General features: G+C 35.2%; 3 protein-coding genes across 3 annotated transcripts; 1 reads left to right on the top strand and 2 right to left on the bottom strand.

Annotated features, from left to right (window-relative positions):
- Positions 1 to 77: 77 nt before the first annotated feature.
- Positions 78 to 3,658, bottom strand: LOC109168297 (ankyrin repeat-containing protein NPR4-like). The gene is made up of 5 exons (XM_019317315.1): positions 3,333 to 3,658; positions 2,577 to 2,726; positions 1,813 to 1,878; positions 1,185 to 1,618; positions 78 to 772 (listed from the first exon to the last, which is right to left on the bottom strand). The coding sequence occupies exons 1-5, from the start codon at positions 3,580 to 3,582 to the stop codon at positions 155 to 157; spliced, it is 1,518 nt and encodes a 505-aa protein (XP_019172860.1). The 5' UTR covers positions 3,583 to 3,658; the 3' UTR covers positions 78 to 154.
- A 6,673-nt stretch (positions 3,659 to 10,331) lies between these two features.
- On the top strand, positions 10,332 to 11,473 carry LOC109168343. Its single transcript, XM_019317358.1, has 2 exons — positions 10,332 to 10,943; positions 11,058 to 11,473. Exons 1-2 carry the CDS (start codon positions 10,452 to 10,454, stop codon positions 11,136 to 11,138), a joined length of 573 nt encoding a protein of 190 aa, XP_019172903.1. The 5' UTR covers positions 10,332 to 10,451; the 3' UTR covers positions 11,139 to 11,473.
- A 181-nt stretch (positions 11,474 to 11,654) lies between these two features.
- On the bottom strand, positions 11,655 to 20,912 carry LOC109168289. The gene is made up of 21 exons (XM_019317307.1): positions 20,811 to 20,912; positions 19,322 to 19,357; positions 19,185 to 19,220; positions 19,048 to 19,083; positions 18,911 to 18,946; positions 18,774 to 18,815; positions 18,637 to 18,672; positions 18,500 to 18,535; positions 18,363 to 18,398; positions 18,226 to 18,261; positions 18,089 to 18,124; positions 17,952 to 17,987; positions 17,815 to 17,850; positions 17,678 to 17,713; positions 17,542 to 17,577; positions 17,405 to 17,440; positions 14,775 to 14,930; positions 13,489 to 13,641; positions 13,291 to 13,347; positions 12,715 to 13,151; positions 11,655 to 12,400 (listed from the first exon to the last, which is right to left on the bottom strand). Exons 1-21 carry the CDS (start codon positions 20,899 to 20,901, stop codon positions 11,783 to 11,785), a joined length of 2,058 nt encoding a protein of 685 aa, XP_019172852.1. The 5' UTR covers positions 20,902 to 20,912; the 3' UTR covers positions 11,655 to 11,782.
- Between the last annotated feature and the right edge of the window lie 322 nt (positions 20,913 to 21,234).

The raw sequence follows: 21,234 nt of genomic DNA, 5'->3' as shown, positions 1-21,234 counted from the left end.
GCATACTAATAATCCTTCCACTCATAGAATGAATAACTCATGAGAAAAAAGTATTATAAGCATATAACTTATGGAAAAAAACATAATTTTCCTTTTTTAAATCAAAGCCCGCAACAAATGGATTACAAGATATGAAGCAGTAATTAATAAGTTGTCAAACTAGGAGTTGGGGAAAGCCACGCTGATTGAAAATGCCCCGTCCGTACGTAGATGACACCAAATCTACCAGCAAAGGGAATTGAAGAAGCACAAATGAAGTGACCGGCAAACATGCAAATGCAGCCACTACAATAAGAACTCCCCTTCTGTTATGTCCAAATACGAGATAAACTGTGGCGGAAAAGGCACTCATCATAAATATTATGGACAAAAACAAGGTGAAGAGGCCTATGATTAATCTCTTGGGAAGAGCATATAGGAAGTCTTGTTCTGCATAGCGTGAAGTTAGGATGGACAAGAAGACGAGCAAGGAAGTAGCTGATGTGAAGAGAGATGCAGCATTTGAGATGGCGAATACTGTGAAAACAGTGTTGTTGGAGAAGATTGGGAGGCCATTTCCACCATTATTGCCACCAGGAACTGTAATGGCTGCTGCAAAGACTACAGTAACAATGAGGGCTGCGGCAATTGTGCATGAAGTTGCTGTGTCTTTCATCCATTTCTCCCCTGCCTCTTTTAACTCCTTATGCTCCTCCGTAAAGACCATACTCGGAGTTTTGTCATTTCTATTCCGATATGACAAGAAACGTGATGGTGAGATTTTTTTCACTTCCTGCAGATTAGATGAAATTAAATGAATCATATATATATATATATATATATATATATGTGTGTGTGTGTGTGTGTGTGTGTGTGTGTGTGTGTGTGTGTTAGTTAAAAAATAAAAATAAAAGTATGTTAGGTCAGACAATCCCAACACCAACTCCAACCAAATTGGTCTCTAAATTGTTGAATTATAACTACAAGATAACAAGTTTGTTGAATTATAACTACAAGATAACAAGTTTGACTCTCAATAGAACTGTCTAGACTGGTTTACTAACAAGACAGTACTAGCATGGGGTTTACCCTGTGTATGCACCTTCATGTAGTCCATGGATGTGAGTTTCACCGTCATCACAAAAATAAAAATAAAAATAAAAATGAGAGAAAACATATGATGGATTGTGACATATATACCATACCTTAAACCATTGAAGCTCTCGTTGCATTTGAAGAGCTGCACCAGAAACAAGATTTAGTTTGTGTGGAGGTGCCAATTTCCCAGCCAAATGCAAAACACTATTAAGATTTATGTCCGGAAAATTCAGTAAAGTACTCCTAACCACATTGGTTCCACAAACAAGATTAAAAACATTTTCGCTACGTTTCTTTACTGCAATGTGAAGTATATTCTGCTCATCGGAGTTCTTGAAATAAACCGACATAGGATATGCTTCCACAATATTTAGGATAACTTGCGAAATGTCTAAACTCGCTGCTTCAATGACTGCATCCTTTGCCAGTGAGACCACTTGTGTATCATTTAGGGTTGTGAGTTGATAACACAAGCATTTAAGAAGCTTCACAGCTTGGTGGTGCAGCACCATTTTGTTTACTATACTCTTCCCTACGAGCCCTGATAGAAATATCCAATTAAAACAATAAAAATAAAAATCTATTACTTTTTATTATTATATATCTTAGCTTCCAACTATATATATATATATATATATATATATATATATATATATATATATATATATATATATTCTGATCTGATGTGGTTATGTTAGGTAGTTATGTATACACACATCCATACGACATACATACATGGTAGTAGTGAGGTGATGATGTGAAAAATTGGTGTATATGCTTCTGACTCGTCCTTAGAAACACCTGCAATATAATGCATGCAATAATAATTTTACTAGTAAGTTAAAAATTGAAATGAGCAGTAATTAAATGGTTTACAGGCACGAGATCGAACAATAAGTGTGTGTATATATATATATATATATAGTAAATACCCAAAATGGTCCCTCTACTATAGCTAAATTCACAAATTGATCCTCGACTTTTAATTTCAACCAATTAAGTCCTTAACTTTGTAATTTTGACACGATTTGGTCTTCTATCTACTTGAATGTTTGTTGACCGTGATCGACGATCTCCAGAAGAACCTTTAGCTCTCGTCAGAGCACGTGGAGGCCTCCAGGATGACGTTGCACTGGTTCGGAAACACGTCGTCTTCTTCGCTCTGGTATGAAGAAAGGCGACCGGATTTGGTACATTGCTTTTGGCAGTAGATTCAAATGTAACAGTACGGTCTGGAAATGCAACTAGAACCTTAAAAAACCGACGATGGACCATGGAATTACATATATATCCTCAAAAATCACAATCAACAAACGGTCAAATAGACAGAGGACCAAATTATGTTAAAATTACAAAGTTAAGGACTTAATTGGTTGAAATTAAAAGTCGAGGACCAATTTGTGAATTTAGCTATAGTCGAGGGACCATTTTGAGTATTTACTCATATATATATATATATATAAAGATAGACGATAGAAATGGAAAGTTACATTACTCACAATAGTATATGAAACTTTGCCAAAATTTTAGACTGTGTTTGTTAACAATGGAACAGTCATTAAGTATGACAACCAAAGCTGATGCGTCGTTAGCTAATCTCTTATGACGGCCCAAATCAGGGTACTGTCCAATCACCTGCAGAGCCAAATCTGTATATATATATATATATATATACACAATTAAATTTTAATAATAAGCTAGCTAAGCAAATATAGTTGGACGGGGTTGTACTACCAATCGTTATGCTGTGCATCCGTATGCACCATGCATGGTGCATACGGATGCCAAAACGACGTCGTTTTATTAAAAAACGCGCGTCTCCCCTTTAAAAAATTTTCAGGTTCGATTCCCAGCAACAACATTATATTGTTCATTCATTCTGGAATTTTAGTTCATAGATTATGGAATTATAGTTCATTGATTATGGAATTATAGTTCATCGATTATGGAATTGTAGTTCATCGATTCTGAAATTTTAGTTTATAGATTATGGAATTTTAGTTCATTCATTCTGGAATTTTTAGTTCATAGATTAGATTATGGAATTATAGTTCATCGATTATGGAAATATAGTTCATCGATTATGAAATTTTAGTTCATATGTTGTTGCTGGGAATCGAACCTGATTTTTTTTTTTTAAGGAGAAACGCGCGTTTTATTAAAACGACGTCGTTTTTGCATCCGTATGCACCATGCATGGTGCATACGGATGCACAGCATAATTTGCCGTTGTACTACGTACTATATATACGTACCATAGAATTTATATTCGATTAATTCAGCAAGCAAAGAGACACCAGTTGGGCCTTGATATGGATTAGGCTGCCCGTGTTGACCATCCCTAGTGAGACGATAGAAATAGAGAAAGACGTCCTTGCTTTTGCGATGATTCGTAGCCGCATAATGGATGGGGAACCAGCCATTGTTGTTGGGAAGATAGTGGAGATTAGGATTCCTGGCAAGAAGGATACCAGCCACCTCAATGTTTCCATGCCGGGCAGCCATGTGAAGAGGGTTACGCCCTTCGGCATCTCTGGGGCCAAGCGCTTCTACTTGTTCATTTTCCAACAGTAATGCTACAAGGTTTTGGGTGAAGAAGACATTACCTACTCTAGCACCAACATGCAATGCAGTCTCTAAGTTGATGTTAAGTGGAGATTGAATTGCTTCACGGTGTTGGGTGAAGAAGATTTCAGCTTCCACCCAATTTGCTTCCAAAATAGCTCTGTATAGTGGCCGGTATATGCTGTAATCAACTGCAACATCATCCTCATCATCATATCATATCATATTTGGAAGAATTAATTAACACATATATTGTACGTACTCTACCTGCCGGTTGTGGAGGAAGTGCAGCCATTTAATTTAATTTCTGCAAATTTATTCTATCTGCTCTTATAAACTAACTCTATCTGGCGATTAAAATTTATGCAGACCGTTTCATTTTATAGCGCTTCAAACTTCAAAATAATGGATTTATATATAAGCAGGTAGGCCAGGCCAGGCTTGCTATCACCTACTTTACAACCTAACAACCACATTCTTTGTTATGCTAATCATTACCAAATTCAAATTAAAGCTATGCTAGCTTTTCTTACTTTTTTGCTTTTATATCAACCACCCGTGCGATGCAAACTGTATATTATTGATCTGTGATAATTTGAAATACATGATGAGATATGTATTTATGATGAGAGTGTATGTAAAAGTATTGTATTCAGTAATGATGTCTGAGAGTACATGCAGAATGTAAATATATAGAGATACTAGATAGAATCATAGACCAACACGAATCTAGAATAATAGCGTTGAACATACAATAGAGAGGAAGAAAGACCAGGGACATGCAAAACATCATGTAATTTAAACGACCTAGAATTAGTGGCTAACGAAGCGGAACCAACATTAACTATAGGCAAACATGTACCACTACCGACTCGTAGAGTTTCTGGGCCATCATATCTTGTTGCAGAGGTCATTAAGGATGAATCATGGATGGCATGATTCGTAGCACCGGTGTTAGGGAACCACTCATTGGGACCAGTACTATCACCATTATCACCAGGAACGGCCACATTCGCCTGAGGAGCCCGTGGGGGGGGGGGGGGGGGGGGGGGGGGGTCAAGAACCGATGCCAACATGCAAGAGCATCGTGACCTTGCTTGTTGCAAATTTGACACCGCGGACCTGACTTTGAGCCACGCCCGCGACCGCGACCGCGCCTGCCTCCGCCCGAGCCGCGACCGCCATGGCCGTCGTGACCCGCAGTTGCACCGATGCCAACACGCAAGAGCATCGTGACCTTGCTTGTTGCAAATTTGACACCGCGGACCTGACTTTGAGCCACGCCCGAGCCGCGACCGCCATGGCCGTCGTGACCCGCAGTTGCACCGCCTCTGCTTGCTGCCATCGCGACTGCCGCCACACCCCCGGCACAGATCCATTCTTGAGATACCAAGAAGTCTGCCACCTCGGCAAGCGGAACCAGAGCACTCCGAGCTAGGGTTGCCACAAGTGGACGAAACTTAGACCGCAAGCCACGAAAGACATACAAATTTTGATCGTCTAACGTAACATCGCGACCGGCCATGGCCAAATCATCAACTAATAGTTGCGCACGGCCGATGTAGTCCGCTATTGAAGAGTCACCTTGTCGTAAAGCTTGTAACTCACCGAACAATCGCCATGCCCGGGATCTCGAAGAAGAAGCGAGAGATTGTTCTATGGTGAGCCAGAGTTTCCGCGAAGTGGAACAACCAACAGCAAAACGCATCGTCTCCTCTGAGAGAGACGAAATTAAAAGAGATAAAATAGTTTTGTCTTGCCTTTTCCATGCCGTCTGTTGCGCAACGAGTTCACCCGCCGCCGCCATGCTGTCGGCAGTCGAGGCGACGGTGTCGGCAGCAGCAACCGACGACGTGACCGGGTACGGAATAGTCCCATCGATGAAGCCAAGAAGGCCTTGACCTTCCAAGAACGGTAGCATCTATGTTCGCCAAAACAGATAGTTACGGGAGGTCAATTTGAGAGAGACAAAGTGATGAGCCGATGATAGGCTATTCCCAGTAGGCATAGGAGAAGTCTCGGTAATGGTCCGTTCAGAAGATCGAGCAGAGCCATCATCAGGTAGACCGGGACCTTCAATGGGAGAGAAACCTAGAAGCTGAAACAAGATGAGAGTGTATGTAAAAGTATTGTATTCAGTAATGATGTCTGAGAGTACAGAATGTAAATATATAGAGATACTAGATAGAATCCTAGACCAACACGAATATAGAATCCTAAACTAACACGAATAATAGTCCTAGTCAAATATGAATAATATAGTCCTAATATTTATAAGGATATAACAAATTCAGGATAGGAATGATAATGGTTAATATTCCTTCATCATATTTCTAATAATATAAGGAGAGAGAGAATGAATTCTAGTGCGTTAAAATACAGAGTCCTAATACGCCCCCTCAAGTTTAAGATTACGCCCCCTCAAGTTTAAGATTTTCTAGAGAAAACATTGAGCTTGTCCCTTAAATAATTTAGTCTTGCTATGGTTAGTGACTTGGTGAAGATGCTTGCCAGTTGGTCTTTTTGTAGAGATATAGTTTCTTTTATGCTACTTTGTCACGAATAAAATAAAAGAATCCTGACGGACCAAAATTTTTGGCCTAAGGATCTGCAGCGACGAAACAATACTCATTTGAAACATCGCTTGAACGGAACACTTATCTAGAACACATCTACAATGGAACACTCATTCTGAACGCAACTACAATGGGTAAATAGAGTATCCTTCCTTCCTATACACAAGATGAGTGGTAGTTTGGATGGTTGATGTTTGTGTTGTGAAATAGAAAGTTGTGAGTTTGATTCTTGTTGGTTAGGTCACCATTTCTCTCTGCCACACCCTTGGCCAAAACTTTCCCTTCCCCCGAGGTCCTATTTTCTCATCAAATGCTTAAAATTCAAATTGCTCAAATCTTAAAAACCAAAAGTCTGTCTACATATTCAAATGTAATGATTGTGATTTGCGATTTCCCTCGTCATAAAACCTATTCAAATTTAATGATTGTGTCATAAAACCTAAATAATGAGTTATCTTGTCTACATATTCAAATGTAGTGATTGCGAATTTGACGGTAATAACATTACTAGAGTATATTTGGAAAGTAATGTTTTGTATTGCTATATTTAGGCTCTGTTTGACAAATCTTATTTAGAAGCATATAGCTTATAATAAGCTATAAATTTAGTTTGGTAATGTTTCCAAAATAAGTTCATAGGTTAAAATAAGAGCTTATTTTGAAACGCTACATTAGGTAGCGTTTCAAAATAAGCTACTAGCTTCCTAATTTTTTTTCATCTTTATCCTTATTATTTTAAAGAAATGACATACTCTACCATTCTCAAACAAAACCCTTTTCTCTTCTCAACAACTTTCACCGCACGACAATCCCTCCATCTTCATTCGCACTTCGCTCTCTTCATCTTCAAATAGTAATATCTCCATCAACGAAAATTTAAGTTAGACCTCTATTGAACTGAAGGAGATTCGCAACAATATTGCTACATCATTATGGGATGCTAGATCATGATTATGATAATAGTTTTATTTCAAAATGTTAATATTTTTTTTGAAGAAAAAATGTTAAATTTTAATATGTAAACAAACTACTTTAAATTTTTTAAAGATGTCCTTTTTAATCTTTTTACATTTATCAGCTTATCAAAAAGTTAATTTTACCAAACACTTTGAATCATAACAGTTCTTTAGTTTTCAGCTCATAGCTTATAACTTATAGCTTTTCAGCTAAGTTTGCCCAACAGAGTTTAATGCTCTATTTGACAAAGCTTATTTAAGAGCTTATAACTTATTTTAAGCTACTAATAAGCTATAAGCTCTGTTTGGTAATGTTCCTAAAATAAGCTCCTAGCTTAAAATAAGAGCTTATTTTGGAACACTACATTTATGTAGCGTTTCAAAATAAGCTACTAGCTTCCTAATTTTTTTTTTCAATCTTTATCCTTATTATTTTAAAGAAATGACATACTCTACCATTCTCAATTAAAACCCTTTTCTCTTCTCAACAACTTTAACCGCACGACAATCCCTCCATTATCTTCATTCGCACTCCGCTCCCTTCATCTTCAAGTAGTAATATCTCCATCAACGAAAATTTAAGTCAGACCTCTATTGAAATGGAGGAGATTCGCAACAATATTGTTACATCATTATGTGATGCTAGATCATGATTATGCTAATAGTTTTATTTCAAAATGTTAATTTTTTAAGACAAAATGTTAAATTTTAATATGTTAACAAACTACTTTAAATTTTTTAAAGATGTCATTTTTAGTCTTTTTACATTTATCAGCTTATCAAAAAGCTAATTTTACCAAACACTTTTAATCATAACAGTTCTTTAGTTTTCAGCTCATAGCTTATAGCTTTTCAGCTAAGTTTGCTAAACAGTACCTTAGAGAAATTACATTATTTAAGTACTAAGAATACATTATTTTGTATAATGTATATTCAGTATAATAATAATATATTTTTAATATATTAAAAATATACTTTTTTTAATGGTCCACACATCACATGATAATTTTCTAAATTTAAGTTGCAGTAGTCGGTAATTTTCAACAACATTCTTAGGCTAACTCCATCCTTGAAATGATATGAGCTTGCAAGTCCACATGGCAATTTCTTTTTAAATTTTTACTTAAAATTTATTTTTTTGCCACTTGGTTTGCAAGCTTGCTAAGCTTTTTAGCTTTTGTACTTGTTTTCTATTTTTTAAAATTATTTTATTAGTATTAGTGTTAACAAGTGAGTTGGAATTATATGGATTTAAAATTGAGGTTCACTTTTCGGAGGGAGTTAAAATTTTAGAGATGTAAAAAAATAGTGAAAATATTACAAATTTACAAATTTGATAATGTAGAAGTGGGATTATTTTTTGGAGTGAAATAAAATTACAGGGTTAAGAGTGTTGGACTCTACCTTAAATGCACCATTCCACCTAACCAAGTTTGCAGGTTAACAAGGTCACTGGGTGGCCTTAAACAAGCTAGCAAACAGTTGAATGCTAAGCTCAGAGCACTTAGACCCTTCATTTTTTTTTTTTTTAAGTTAGACGTCAAAACGACGTCGTTTTTGCATCCGTATGCACTATGCATAGTGCATACAGATGCACAACATAACGATTGAAATTATATAATCTTATTTATTTATTTATTTATTTATTTTACTAATAATTTTGTGATTTAGTAACACGGTGATTTTTCCATATGAGAGGTTATGAGTGTCTTTGGGGACACCATTGACTCTTAGGGTCAATAGTTCTAAAAACAAACACTCTTGTTAAAAAAATACAATCCCATTTCCATTTTCTCCTCTCCTTTCTCTTTTCCTCCCTTTTTCTTCCTCTCCTTTTTCCTCCACTAATTTTTGTCTTCCCCTTTCCACCTCCCACCCACACTCTTTCCCCATTTTCTTCTCCATTTTCCAGCATTCTCTTTTCTTCATAACTTCCCAAAAGCAATGAGACATTGAGATTGGTTGTAACTACCATGAACTCTCCCAGCCGAACGTACTGCTCCCTACCTTTTCCATCTTTTCTCTCTTTTTTTCTGTCTGCTTATGAAGTATGTATAAAGACCCACAAAGCTTTCTTGAAATACTATCCACTACAACACCAACTTTATTGGAAGTGTCATTTGCTTAGCTTTTGACTCTTCATCATTAGCCTCACCCTCCCTATCTCTCTTTTTCTTGTAAATATACCATCCATTCTATTAATGTAAACTTTAGTAACAGAAGAATTTATTATTGTTAACTTACTTATTGATTGTAATTTTATAAAAAAGGTCTTAGGTTTTAATCTCATCCCAATCAAAATTGACATAATTATTAAACATATACTAAGAATATGTTAGAATACAGTGTATTAAAAAAATAAAAAATAAAATTTAACATGAACATTGGTAAACTAATTAGAATCACACATTGACATTGATAAAACGGTACACCTACATATATTATGAATATGTTAGATTGAAATTCAATGTATTAAAAAAATACAAAATAAATTTTAACATTACTTTAGTCAATTAATTAGAATCATATATTAGTATACAAAATAATACTTTGATAAATTTTGAAATACTAATTTTAAAATACATATTGGACATTGAACCATCCGTGCAATGCGCGAGTGTAACTAGTATATAAGAAAAAAAGGAAAGCATATCCTGCTAATTGTAAACAGAAATTATAATGCATACACTTTGATATTAATTGCGAATTTCAATCGCCAGGCCACCCAATATATATATATATATATATATTCTCAATCTAACAAGGCATTGATTTAAAAAGGCAGAAATTGTACTCTTCATCTTTTTTAATGGATCAAGATTCATTATTATTATGTACATTGTAATGCATGTGCATATTATGTATCTTCAATTAACATATACTCCGTAATATATTATATAATTTTTTTTGAACTAAGGTCTAAATGACCATTTAATGGAGTGGGTGGTTGGTGGGTTCCTAAAGATTTTGCCATTTTACGCTGCTCTTTATTTAATGCATTTCAGCTGGCTGGTTTTGAATTTGAGTAAGCTGAACATTATATTTAATTTGATTGGACTTCTCTTAGAGCATCCACACTAAGTAAAGAATGTGGAGATAAATGGGGAGAATAATTAGTGTGAAGAAGAAAGAATGGGGGAAAGAATAGACTTACAAGTATGGGGAGCATTGGAAAAAAAAAAAAAAAAAAGATCACATGTTGTGCGCGTTTGGCGCATAACATGGACACAGTCGGGCGCACGAAACCGCTTTGTTGGATGCCAATCTCGAGACTAAAATGGATGATTCTTGTGTTGAGAAGCCCTCAACTTTAGAAATGCTGGCGTCTACGATTCAGGAAAGGAGTTCTACAATCCTAGGAATTTCGTCGTTCTTACTCGGTGCAGTGGCAGTTGCAGCCTTTGTCTTTCTCAAACAAAAGAATGCAACTCCAGATTATGTGGTGGTTCCAGCATGTTTGCCCAAGAACAACCTAGTATCATCAGCTTCTGCAAAGCCTATAGTGCAAGAGAAACAATCTTCTGATGAGGATTGGGAACCAGAAACCGATGTTGTTGCAGAGTCGTCTTGCCCTTCGGAAATGAGCACATCTCACAGCAGAAAGGATGATGCAATGCAGACCAGCAGAGCTCAGAGACGGGAAAGAAAACCGGGTAAAAGCAGCAGTTCGAGAAGGGAGTCGGTTGCTGCTTCTTCGGATTACTCTCTGGGTTCGCCATCGCCTTCTTATGGAAGTTTCACCACCTATGAGAAGATCCCAATCAAACATGTAAGTTCATCAGTCTAAAAATGTTGTTTTTTTCACCATTCCCCTCTTCTAAAAATGTTGTCGTTTTCTAACAACTATGGCTATTTAACCTATTTTCTTTGTTATTATATATAGGGAAGTGGTGGAGGTGAAGAAATTATAACTCCTGTGAGGCGCTCTAGCAGAATTCGAAGCAGCCAAGTTACTTCACCATGAATTCTTCAAGTCTGAAGCTTTCTTCACCATGAACTGAAGAACTCAGCTCTCAACATAACTTTAGGCATTAGATTTTAACATCTCACGTGTGCAGATGGGAATTTATAGTCAGTTTCTGACTGAACTTGAAATGATTGTTTGTGATTTTCTAGGATGTTGGTAGCTTAGGTTAAAAACATTGCTGTTTTTTTTGTTCACATTCTGTTTATATTTAGTACTTGTGGTGAAGTGTGTTGGAGATATATGGTTGCCTTATGGAATCAAAAAGCGTGGTCTAGTGAGTAGATTATTATCCACAACTTCACAATGTCAAACAATTATATGTATGCACAATAAGCAAGAATATATTTACTCTATAAATTTTCAATAAGATCAGAATACAATAACACCAAGAATGACTTTAAGTGGCCTGTGATAGTTAAAAAGCATAATAATATATATTGTATAAAGTCTAAATATTTTATTAAAACATGTTCAAAGAAAAATATGGTAATGATATAGGATATGGTATCTCCATTATGTGAAACTAGTCTATTTGATTCACGAGAAAGCTCATAACAAATGTACTTTGGCTTAAACTTATGCCTAGAACCACAAATTAAAATGATCAAAGCATTACAAACTCAATATGAGTGGCATGCAAGTCAAAATGGGAGCTGGGGAAAGCCACGCTGATCGAAAATGCCCCGTCCGTACGTAGATGACACCAAATCTATCAGCAGAGGGAATTGAAGTAGCACAAATGAAGTGACCGGCAAACATGCAAATGAAGCCACCATAATAAGAACTCCCCTTCTGTTTTGCCCGAATACGAGATACACTGTGGCGGAGAAGGCAATCATCATAAATATTATGGACAAAAACAAGGTGAAGAGGCCTATGATTAATCTCTTGGGAAGAGCGTATAGGAAGTCTTGTTCTGCATAGCGCGAAGTTAGGATGGACAAGAAGACGAGCAAGGAAGTAGCTGATGTGAAGAGAGATGCAGCATTTGAGATGGCGAATACTGTGAAAGCATTGTGGTTGGAGAAGAATGGGAGGCCATTTTTATCATTGTTGCCACCAGGAACTGTAATGGCAGCTGCAAAGACAACAGTAACAATGAGGGCTGCTGCAATTGTGCATGAAGTTGCTGTGTCTTTCATCCATTTCTCCCCTGCCTCTTTTAACTCCTTATGCTCCTCCGTAAAGACCACACTCGGAGTTTTGCCATCTTTATTCGGAAGTTGAAAGTAATTAAATGGTGTGATTTTTTTCACTTCCTGCAGATCAGATGAAACGAATCATATATATATATATATATGTGTGTGTGTTTAAAAATTAAAAATAAAAATTAAAGTTGGTCAGAGAACCCAACCCCAACCAAATTGGTCGTTGATTTGATAATTACAAATTAACAAGTTTGACTCTCAATAAAACTATCTAGACTGATTTACTGACAAGACGTCCTAGCATGGGGTTTACCCTGTGTATGTACCTTCGTGTAATCTATGGATGTGAGCTTCACCGTCATCACAAAAATAAAAATGAAACAATGAGAGAAAACACATAAGAGATGGAGTGTGACATACCATACCTTAAACCATTGAAGCTCTCGTTGCATTTGAAGAGCTGCACCAGAAACAAGATTTAGTTTGTGCGGAGGTGCCAATTTCCCAGCCAAATGCAAAAGAGTATTAGTATTTATGTCTTCAAAATGCGGTAAATTAGTCCTAAGCATATTGGTGGTTCCACAAACAAGGTTAAAAACATTTTCGCTACGGTTCTCTATTGCTATGTGAAGTATACCCTGCTTCTTGTGGTTACTGAAATTAACGGACGTAGGAAGTGCTTCCGCAATATTTAGGATAACTTGCCAAATGTCTAAACTCGCTGCTTCAAAGACTGCACGTTTTGCCAATGAGACTACTTGTGTATCATTTAGGGTTGTGAGTTGATCACACAAGCATTTAAGAAGCTTCATAGCTTGGTGGTGCAGCACCATTTTGTTTACTATGCTCTTCCCTACAAGCCCTGATAGATATATCGAATTAAAACAATAAAAATGAAAATCTATTATATTTTTATTATTATATATCTTCCAACTATATGTTCTGATTTGATGTGGTCATGTTAGGTAGTTATGTATACACACACATCCATACATACATACATGGTAGTAGTGAGGTGATGAGGTGGAAAATTGTTTTTGACTCGGCCTTAGAAACACCTGCATGCAATAATAATTTTACTAGTAAGTTAAAGATCGAAATGAGTAGTAATTAATTGGTTGGCAGGCACGAGATGGAAGAATAAGTCTATATATAAATAAAGGTGGACTATGGAAATTAAATAACGGAAAATTACTCACAGTAATATATGAAACTTTGCCAAAAGTTTAGATTGTGTTTGTTAATAATGGAACAGTCACCAAGAACTAAGGCATCCAAAGCTGATATATCGTTACCTAACCTCTTATGACCGCCCAAATCAGGGTACCTTACAACCAACTGCAGAGTCAAATCTGTATATATAAATTATAAGAGTTAATTCCAGCAATGGTCCTCCGACTATACTGGTTTTCCAAAATTAGTCTTCGACTTTTAATTTGGACACTTTAGGTCCCTTGACTTTTAATTTCTTTCCAATTGAGATCCTTTCGTCAGAATATGATTAATTAAACTTTAAATGAAGGGGTAAACTCGTCCTTTCACCTGCCTATGTATTATTCTTCGTATTTTTCCCTTTGTATTTCGCTGTTATACCTTGTAGACATCTCAATAACGGAGAAACGCACACATGAGCAGTCAATAAATGGGGAACGGCGAGGAACATTCTAGGACTTCGACTGAGATTATCTTCATATATATATATATATATATATATATATATATATATATATATATATATATATATATATATATATATATATATATATATATATATATATATACATACATATATATATATATATATATATATATATATATATATATATATATATATATATATATATATCGCTTATACAAGGGAGAAATATGAAGAATAATACATAGGCAGGTGAAAGGACGAGCTTACCCTTTCATTTAAAGTTCAATTAATTGTATTCTAACGAAAGGACCTCAATTGGAAAGAAATTGAAAGTCGAGGGACCTAATGTGTCCAAATTAAAAGTCAGAATCTAATTTTGGAAAATCAATATAGTCGGAGAACCATTGCTGGAATTAACTCTAAATTATAATAAGCTAGCTAAGCAAAGAGGGTAATTAAGATGGATAAGATATAGTTGGCGGGGCCAGGCCGGGTATGTACTACTATACGTACCATAGAATTTATTTGCGATTAATAGAACAAGCAAAGAGACACCAGTTGGGCCTGCATATGGATTAGGGTGGCCGTAATCCCTAGTCACACCAAGGAAATACACAAAGGCGTCCTTGTGATTATTCATAGGCATAGCCGTATAATGGATGGGGAAAAAACCATTCTTGCTGCGAAGATAGAGGAGATTAGAATTCCTGCGAACAAGGATATCAGCCACCTCAATGTTTCCAGTCTGGGCAGCGTAGTGAAGTGGGGTACACCCATTGACGTCTCTGGGGCCAAGTTCATGGTCCAACAATAATTCTACAAGCTTTTCCATAAAGGAGGCATTACCTACTTTAGCAGCAATATGCAATGCAGTCTCTAAGTGGCTGTTAAGTGGAGATTGAATTGCTGCAGGGTGTTGGTTGAAGAATATTTGAGCTTCCTCCCAATTTGCTGCCAATATAGCTCTGTTTAGTGGCCGGTATTTGCTGTAATCAACTGCAACATCATGTTCATCGTCTATCATCATCATATCATATCATATTTGGGCCGGGGAATTGAAGCTACCTACAATTAATTACTCCCCGTCCTATTTTATGTGTCTGGTTCTAATTAACAAGACTTGACTGAAACTATTTTTAATTCAATTTTTCATAATATTAAGTTTATGGTGTGCTTAGAAACTAAGAAAACAACTTCTCAAAAATGAGTCATCTTTCAGAAAACATTTTCATTTTCAATGTTTAATTTGGTTGCATTTTAGAAATTTGTCTTTTGATTTATTTTTCAAAAAATGAGCAAAATTGTATAATTAAACATTTTATTTATGTTTGTTTAGAATATAACATTTGTAATAATAATAATAATATAAATTGTGGTAGTCGTAGTGGTAGACTGATAGTTGTAGTTAGAGCTGGCCAAAGTCCGGTCCCGGACTGATCTTGGGCCTCAGCCAGCACAGCTCGGGACCGGCCCATAGTAGTCAGGGCCGGTCCCAGGCTTCTTATGGGCCGACCGCGAGCTAGGCCCGTAATTTATTATATTGTTTATTTTATTTTAAATATATAATTTTTTTTATAAATTAATATATTTTTGTTTAAAATGAGTTTTAAACCCTGAAGCTCTTATCTTATCTTAATCTTAGTTATCAATTTAAGTTCTTTCCAATTAAGCTATTACAACCTCTTGATACATAAATAATAATTAATGTATATATACACATTACACACAGTCACACACTTTTCTAAAATTAATATTTTTGTTATTAATCGCAAAATTTAAAATTAACATGATTTTCTACTAAATTAAAATTTATAAATGACGTTAAATACATTTGAACTTGTAGTCTTGTACTATTAAAACTTTATATAAGACTTATTGACTTAATATTATTTGATAACTTTTATAAATATTATAAAATGTAGTATAGTTTATAAAGTTCATTTGATTTTTACTCACTAAATTATGTTAGATGATAAATTAAAAATTTATAAAAGACTTTTAAATTGGGTTTGCTTTTAATTTATGGGGAATTGTTGTGATTAGAAGTAAGAAAGTGTCGGATTAAGAATTTTTGTGTGATAAAAATAAATTGGAAAAGAGTATTTATAGGGTAAAATGGTAAATAAAAAGAAGAAAAACAAACAAATTTAGCCGTTGCACTGATCGAGAGGCGAGAACAGGAGTAGCCTCTACCGGAGGCCAAGCCTAGTCTAGCCTCCGACAGAGGCTACATGCAACGGCCAAATATATTTGGCCGTTTCACGTTGCAGGGATAAGTAGTAAGTAATAAGTCTAGCTGCCACAATCAAAATTACTATTTTTGTTTAGAATTTTAGGCATTTAGCCATGGAAGCAAAGCTGGCATGCTTTGCTGCTATCGTTTTGTTTACCCGGGCCTAGGCCCGGGCCTGGGCCATGGGCCGGTTCCGTGCTGGGCCTCGAATTTTTTTAAAAGGACCTGAACCAGCCCTTAACAAGGCGGTTCCGGTTCGAGCTAAACCCGGCTCAGGCCCAGTAAGGCCCAGGCCCACTTTTTTCCGGGCTGACTCAGGGTTGGTTCGACCTTGAACTGGCCTGTGGCCACCTCTAGTAGTAGTGGTGGTGGTGGTGTTAGAGGTGTTGGCGATGGTGGTGGTGGTGGTGTTGCAGTGGTAATAGTGCTAGTGGTGGTTCGGTATTGGTATGAAAATTGAAAAATGACTTTCACTCACATTTTTAACTCTTGACCAAACACGAGAAATTTGAAAAATAATTTTTATAAATAATTTTTCGAATTTTTTAAATACACCTCAATATTATTATATAAAATTTATATTTATATTATAAATTACATTAAAAGAATTATTAAATTAAATAAAAAATCAATTAAAAAATAATTAAAACTTACTAAAAAATAAACATAAAAAAATTAAAATTATTTTAACCAATGAATAGTAAACACGTTAAATAGTACAAGGAGTAATTAATAAAATTAAACCACACATATATAGGCCCTGTTTGGTAAAAAAATTGGCCTATAGGCCAATTTTGGCTTATTTGACTACTATTAATTGTTTGATTTAGTTAAAATATCAATACAAATGTTTGGTTAATTAACTTTTGGCAACTCCAAAAGGCTAAAATACAAAAAGTTACTCCAAGCAACTTTTTCAATTAGCTTTTTGATAAAATAAATTATACCAAACAGCTATCAGCTAACACCTAATTTACCAAACACTTTTCTACAATAGCCAATGTTATAAACTATTTATACCCTCTAATTAACACAATCAGCTAACAGTTAACAGCTATCAGCTAACAGTCATTTTACCAAACAGGCCATAATAAACGCGTTTTAACCAACCGGCTGTTGAGGAAGTGCTACTTGGGAAGAAGCTGCAGCCATTTAATTTAATTTAATATTAATTTCTGCAAATTGGGTTTTTATCCCAAAGTTATAGATCAAGCCACACACATATATATAGTACGTACTCTACCTGGCGGTTGTTGAGGAAGTGCTACTTGGGAAGAAGCTGCATCCATTTAATTTAATTTAATATTAATTTCTGCAAATTGGATTTTTATCCCAAAGTTATAGATCAAACCACACATATATATATAGTACGTACTCTACCTGGCGGTTGTTGAGGAAGTGCTACTTGGGAAGAAGCTGCAGCCATTTAATTTAATTTAATATTAATTTCTGCAAATTGGGTTTTTATCCCAAAGTTATAGATCAAGCACACACATATATATAGTACGTACTCTACCTAGCGGTTGTTGAGGAAGTGCTACTTGGGAAGAAGCTGCATCCATTTAATTTAATTTAATATTAATTTCTGCAAATTGGATTTTTATCCCAAAGTTATAGATCAAACCACACACATATATATAGTACGTACTCTACCTGGCGGTTGTTGAGGAAGTGCTACTTGGGAAGAAGCTGCAGCCATTTAATTTAATTTAATATTAATTTCTGCAAATTGGGTTTTTATCCCAAAGTTATAGATCAAGCCACACACATATATATAGTACGTACTCTACCTAGCGGTTGTGGAGGAAGTGCTACTTGGGAAGATGCTGCATCCATTTAATTTAATTTAATATTAATTTCTGCAAATTGGAGTTTTATCCCAAAGTTATAGATCAAACCACACATATATATATAGTACGTACTCTACCTGTCGGTTGTTGAGGAATTGCTACTTGGGAAGAAGCTGCAGCCATTTAATTTAATTTAATATTAATTTCTGCAAATTTGGTTTTTATCTCAAAGTTATAGATCAAGCCACACACATATATATAGTACGTACTCTACCTGGCGGTTGTTGAGGAAGTGCTACTTGGGAAGAAGCTGCATCCATTTAATTTAATTTAATATTAATTTCTGCAAATTGGATTTTTATCCCAAAGTTATAGATCAAACCACACACATATATATAGTACGTACTCTACCTGGCGGTTGTTGAGGAAGTGCTACTTGGGAAGAAGCTGCAGTCATTTAATTTAATTTAATATTAATTTCTGCAAATTGGGTTTTTATCCCAAAGTTATAGATCAAGCCACACACATATATATAGTACGTACTCTACCTGGCGGTTGTTGAGGAAGTGCTACTTGGGAAGAAGCTGCATCCATTTAATTTAATTTAATATTAATTTCTTCAAATTGGATTTTTATCCCAAAGTTATAGATCAAACCACACACATATATATAGTACGTACTCTACCTGGCAGTTGTTGATGAAGTGCTACTTGGGAAGAAGCTGCAGCCATTTAATTTAATTTAATATTAATTTCTGCAAATTGGATTTTTATCCCAAAGTTATAGATCAAGCCACACACATATATATAGTACGTACTCTACCTGGCGGTTGTTGAGGAAGTGCTACTTGGGAAGAAGCTGCATCTATTTAATTTAATTTAATATTAATTTTTGCAAATTGGGTTTTTATCCCAAAGTTATAGATCAAGCCACACACATATATATAGTACGTACTCTACCTGGCGGTTGTTGAGGAAGTGCTACTTGGGAAGAAGCTGCAGCCATTTAATTTAATTTAATATTAATTTCTGCAAATTGGGTTTTTATCCCAAAGTTATAGATCAAGCCACACACATATATATAGTACGTACTCTACCTGGCGGTTGTTGAGGAAGTGCTACTTGGGAAGAAGCTGCATCTATTTAATTTAATTTAATATTAATTTCTGCAAATTGGATTTTTATCCCAAAGTTATAGATCAAACCACACACATATATATAGTACGTACTCTACCTGGCGGTTGTTGAGGAAGTGCTACTTGGGAAGAAGCTGCATCCATTTAATTTAATTTAATATTAATTTTTGCAAATTGGGGTTTTATCCCAAAGTTATAGATTAAGCCACACACATATATATAGTACGTACTCTACCTGGCGGTTGTTGAGGAAGTGCTACTTGGGAAGAAGCTGCATCCATTTAATTTAATTTAATTTTAATTTTTACAAATTAGATTTTTATCCCAAAGTTATAGATCACACACACACAAAAATTATCATTGGCATTGCACTTTTCGTCCGTAAATTATCATTGGCATTTCACTTTTCATTCCTGAGTTATACTAATATTGCAAATTTCGTCCCTAATGTTTTATTAGTAAAGGAACGAAAAATGCAACGTCAATGATAACTTAGGAACGAAAGTGAGTACCACCAACACATAAGAACGAAATCTACGATTACTCTATAAATTAGGATTAAAAAGTGTAATTTTTTTTTTTAATGCTAATCACTACCAAATTCATAGGAATCAAAGCTATGCTAGCTTTTCTTACTTTTTGTTAGTTGCTTTTATATCAATAAGCAAAGAATCACAATTTAATGCGATCTCGGTCCGAGAAACCATAAGAACACCCCCCAAAAAAAAAAAAATCACAATTTAATTTGTCCCTTTAATCAATGATACGCTTAATGTACTAATTCCGGCCTTGCAAAATCAGTAGAACACAATGTTATTAGAATAATAATGGTAGGAATGATATTATTATTCATCAATGATGATTTGAAGTATATGATAAAGATGTGTATTTATAAGGATACAAAGAGTTACAGTTATGATATGAATGGTAAATGGTAATATTCCTAATAATATAAGAAAAGGAAAAATGAATTCTAGTGTGTCAGAATATAGAGTCTTAATATGCCCCTCAAGTTAAGGTTTTCAAGAAAGAAAATTGAGCTCGTCCCTTAGATCATTTAGCCTTGTTGTGGTTAGTGACTTAGTAAAGATGTGTGGTCTTTTTGTAGAGATGTAGTTTCCTTGTAGTTCCTTTTATGCTACTTTGTCACGAACAAAATAAAATAATCCTGACGGATCAAAAATTTCAGCCTCAAGATCGTTACAACGGAACAACACTCATTCAAAGCACTGCACATCTACAACGGAACACTTATCCGGAACTCAGCGACAACAAAACACTCATACGGAGAGCAGCTACAACGAATCATTTATCCAGAGCATAGCTACAATAGAACACTCATCCGGACCACAACTACAAAAGAAAACTCATTCGGAGCGCAACTACAATAGAACACTCATCCGAAGCCTTAGCAAATGAAGCAGACACGGTAACTTGACATCAACGTATTCACTGAGACATTATATTGATCGCAGAGAAATGGAACAAGTTAAGTTTTTCAGAAGAGATAGTTTGAGAAAGTAAGTTTAATAGAAATAAAATGATGAGCTATTTGTAGGTTATTTATGGGGGTTGTGGTTGGATAGAGAAGATGTTGCGAGAAGAAGAGGTACTGGTTATTTATCGGGGTTGTGGTTTCACAGCATAATTTGCCTATGATCCATCATCATGTTCTCATCTACCAACTGTAAAAATATAAATGACATGAAACATATAGGTCTAACCTCTAGCCTTAGTTGATACTTGTTTCCTTTGCTTGCTTGACTTAGTGATTTTGTATGAGACCTTAACTTGTTGCCTTAAGCTGAATTGCATGCTTGACTCAGTGATTTTGTATGAGACCTTAATGTTATATTATGAGAAGTGCCTCAGCACCTTAAATAGCTGCAAACCGGCCATGCCGGTAGGTAGGTTTCCTACATTATTAAATTTTGCACCAACCAAAGGGACAAATTATGCTGTGAGCATGTGCCCACCTCACGATTTCATATCCATAATTTTTATACTGTAGATTTATAAAATTTATACTTTAGATTTCAATTGTTAAACTCTGTTTTCACAAATCAGAGAACTATATGTTCATAATTGATAACTATACAGTTTAGAAATTATGAATTTACAGTACAGAAATTATGAATCTACAGTACA

The sequence above is a fragment of the Ipomoea nil genome, unplaced genomic scaffold (genome assembly GCF_001879475.1).
Source record: "Ipomoea nil cultivar Tokyo-kokei standard unplaced genomic scaffold, Asagao_1.1 scaffold0317, whole genome shotgun sequence".
Lineage (NCBI taxonomy): Eukaryota > Viridiplantae > Streptophyta > Magnoliopsida > Solanales > Convolvulaceae > Ipomoea > Ipomoea nil.
The sequence above is the reverse complement of the archived record's forward strand: the minus strand, read 5'-3'. Positions and strand labels throughout refer to the sequence as shown.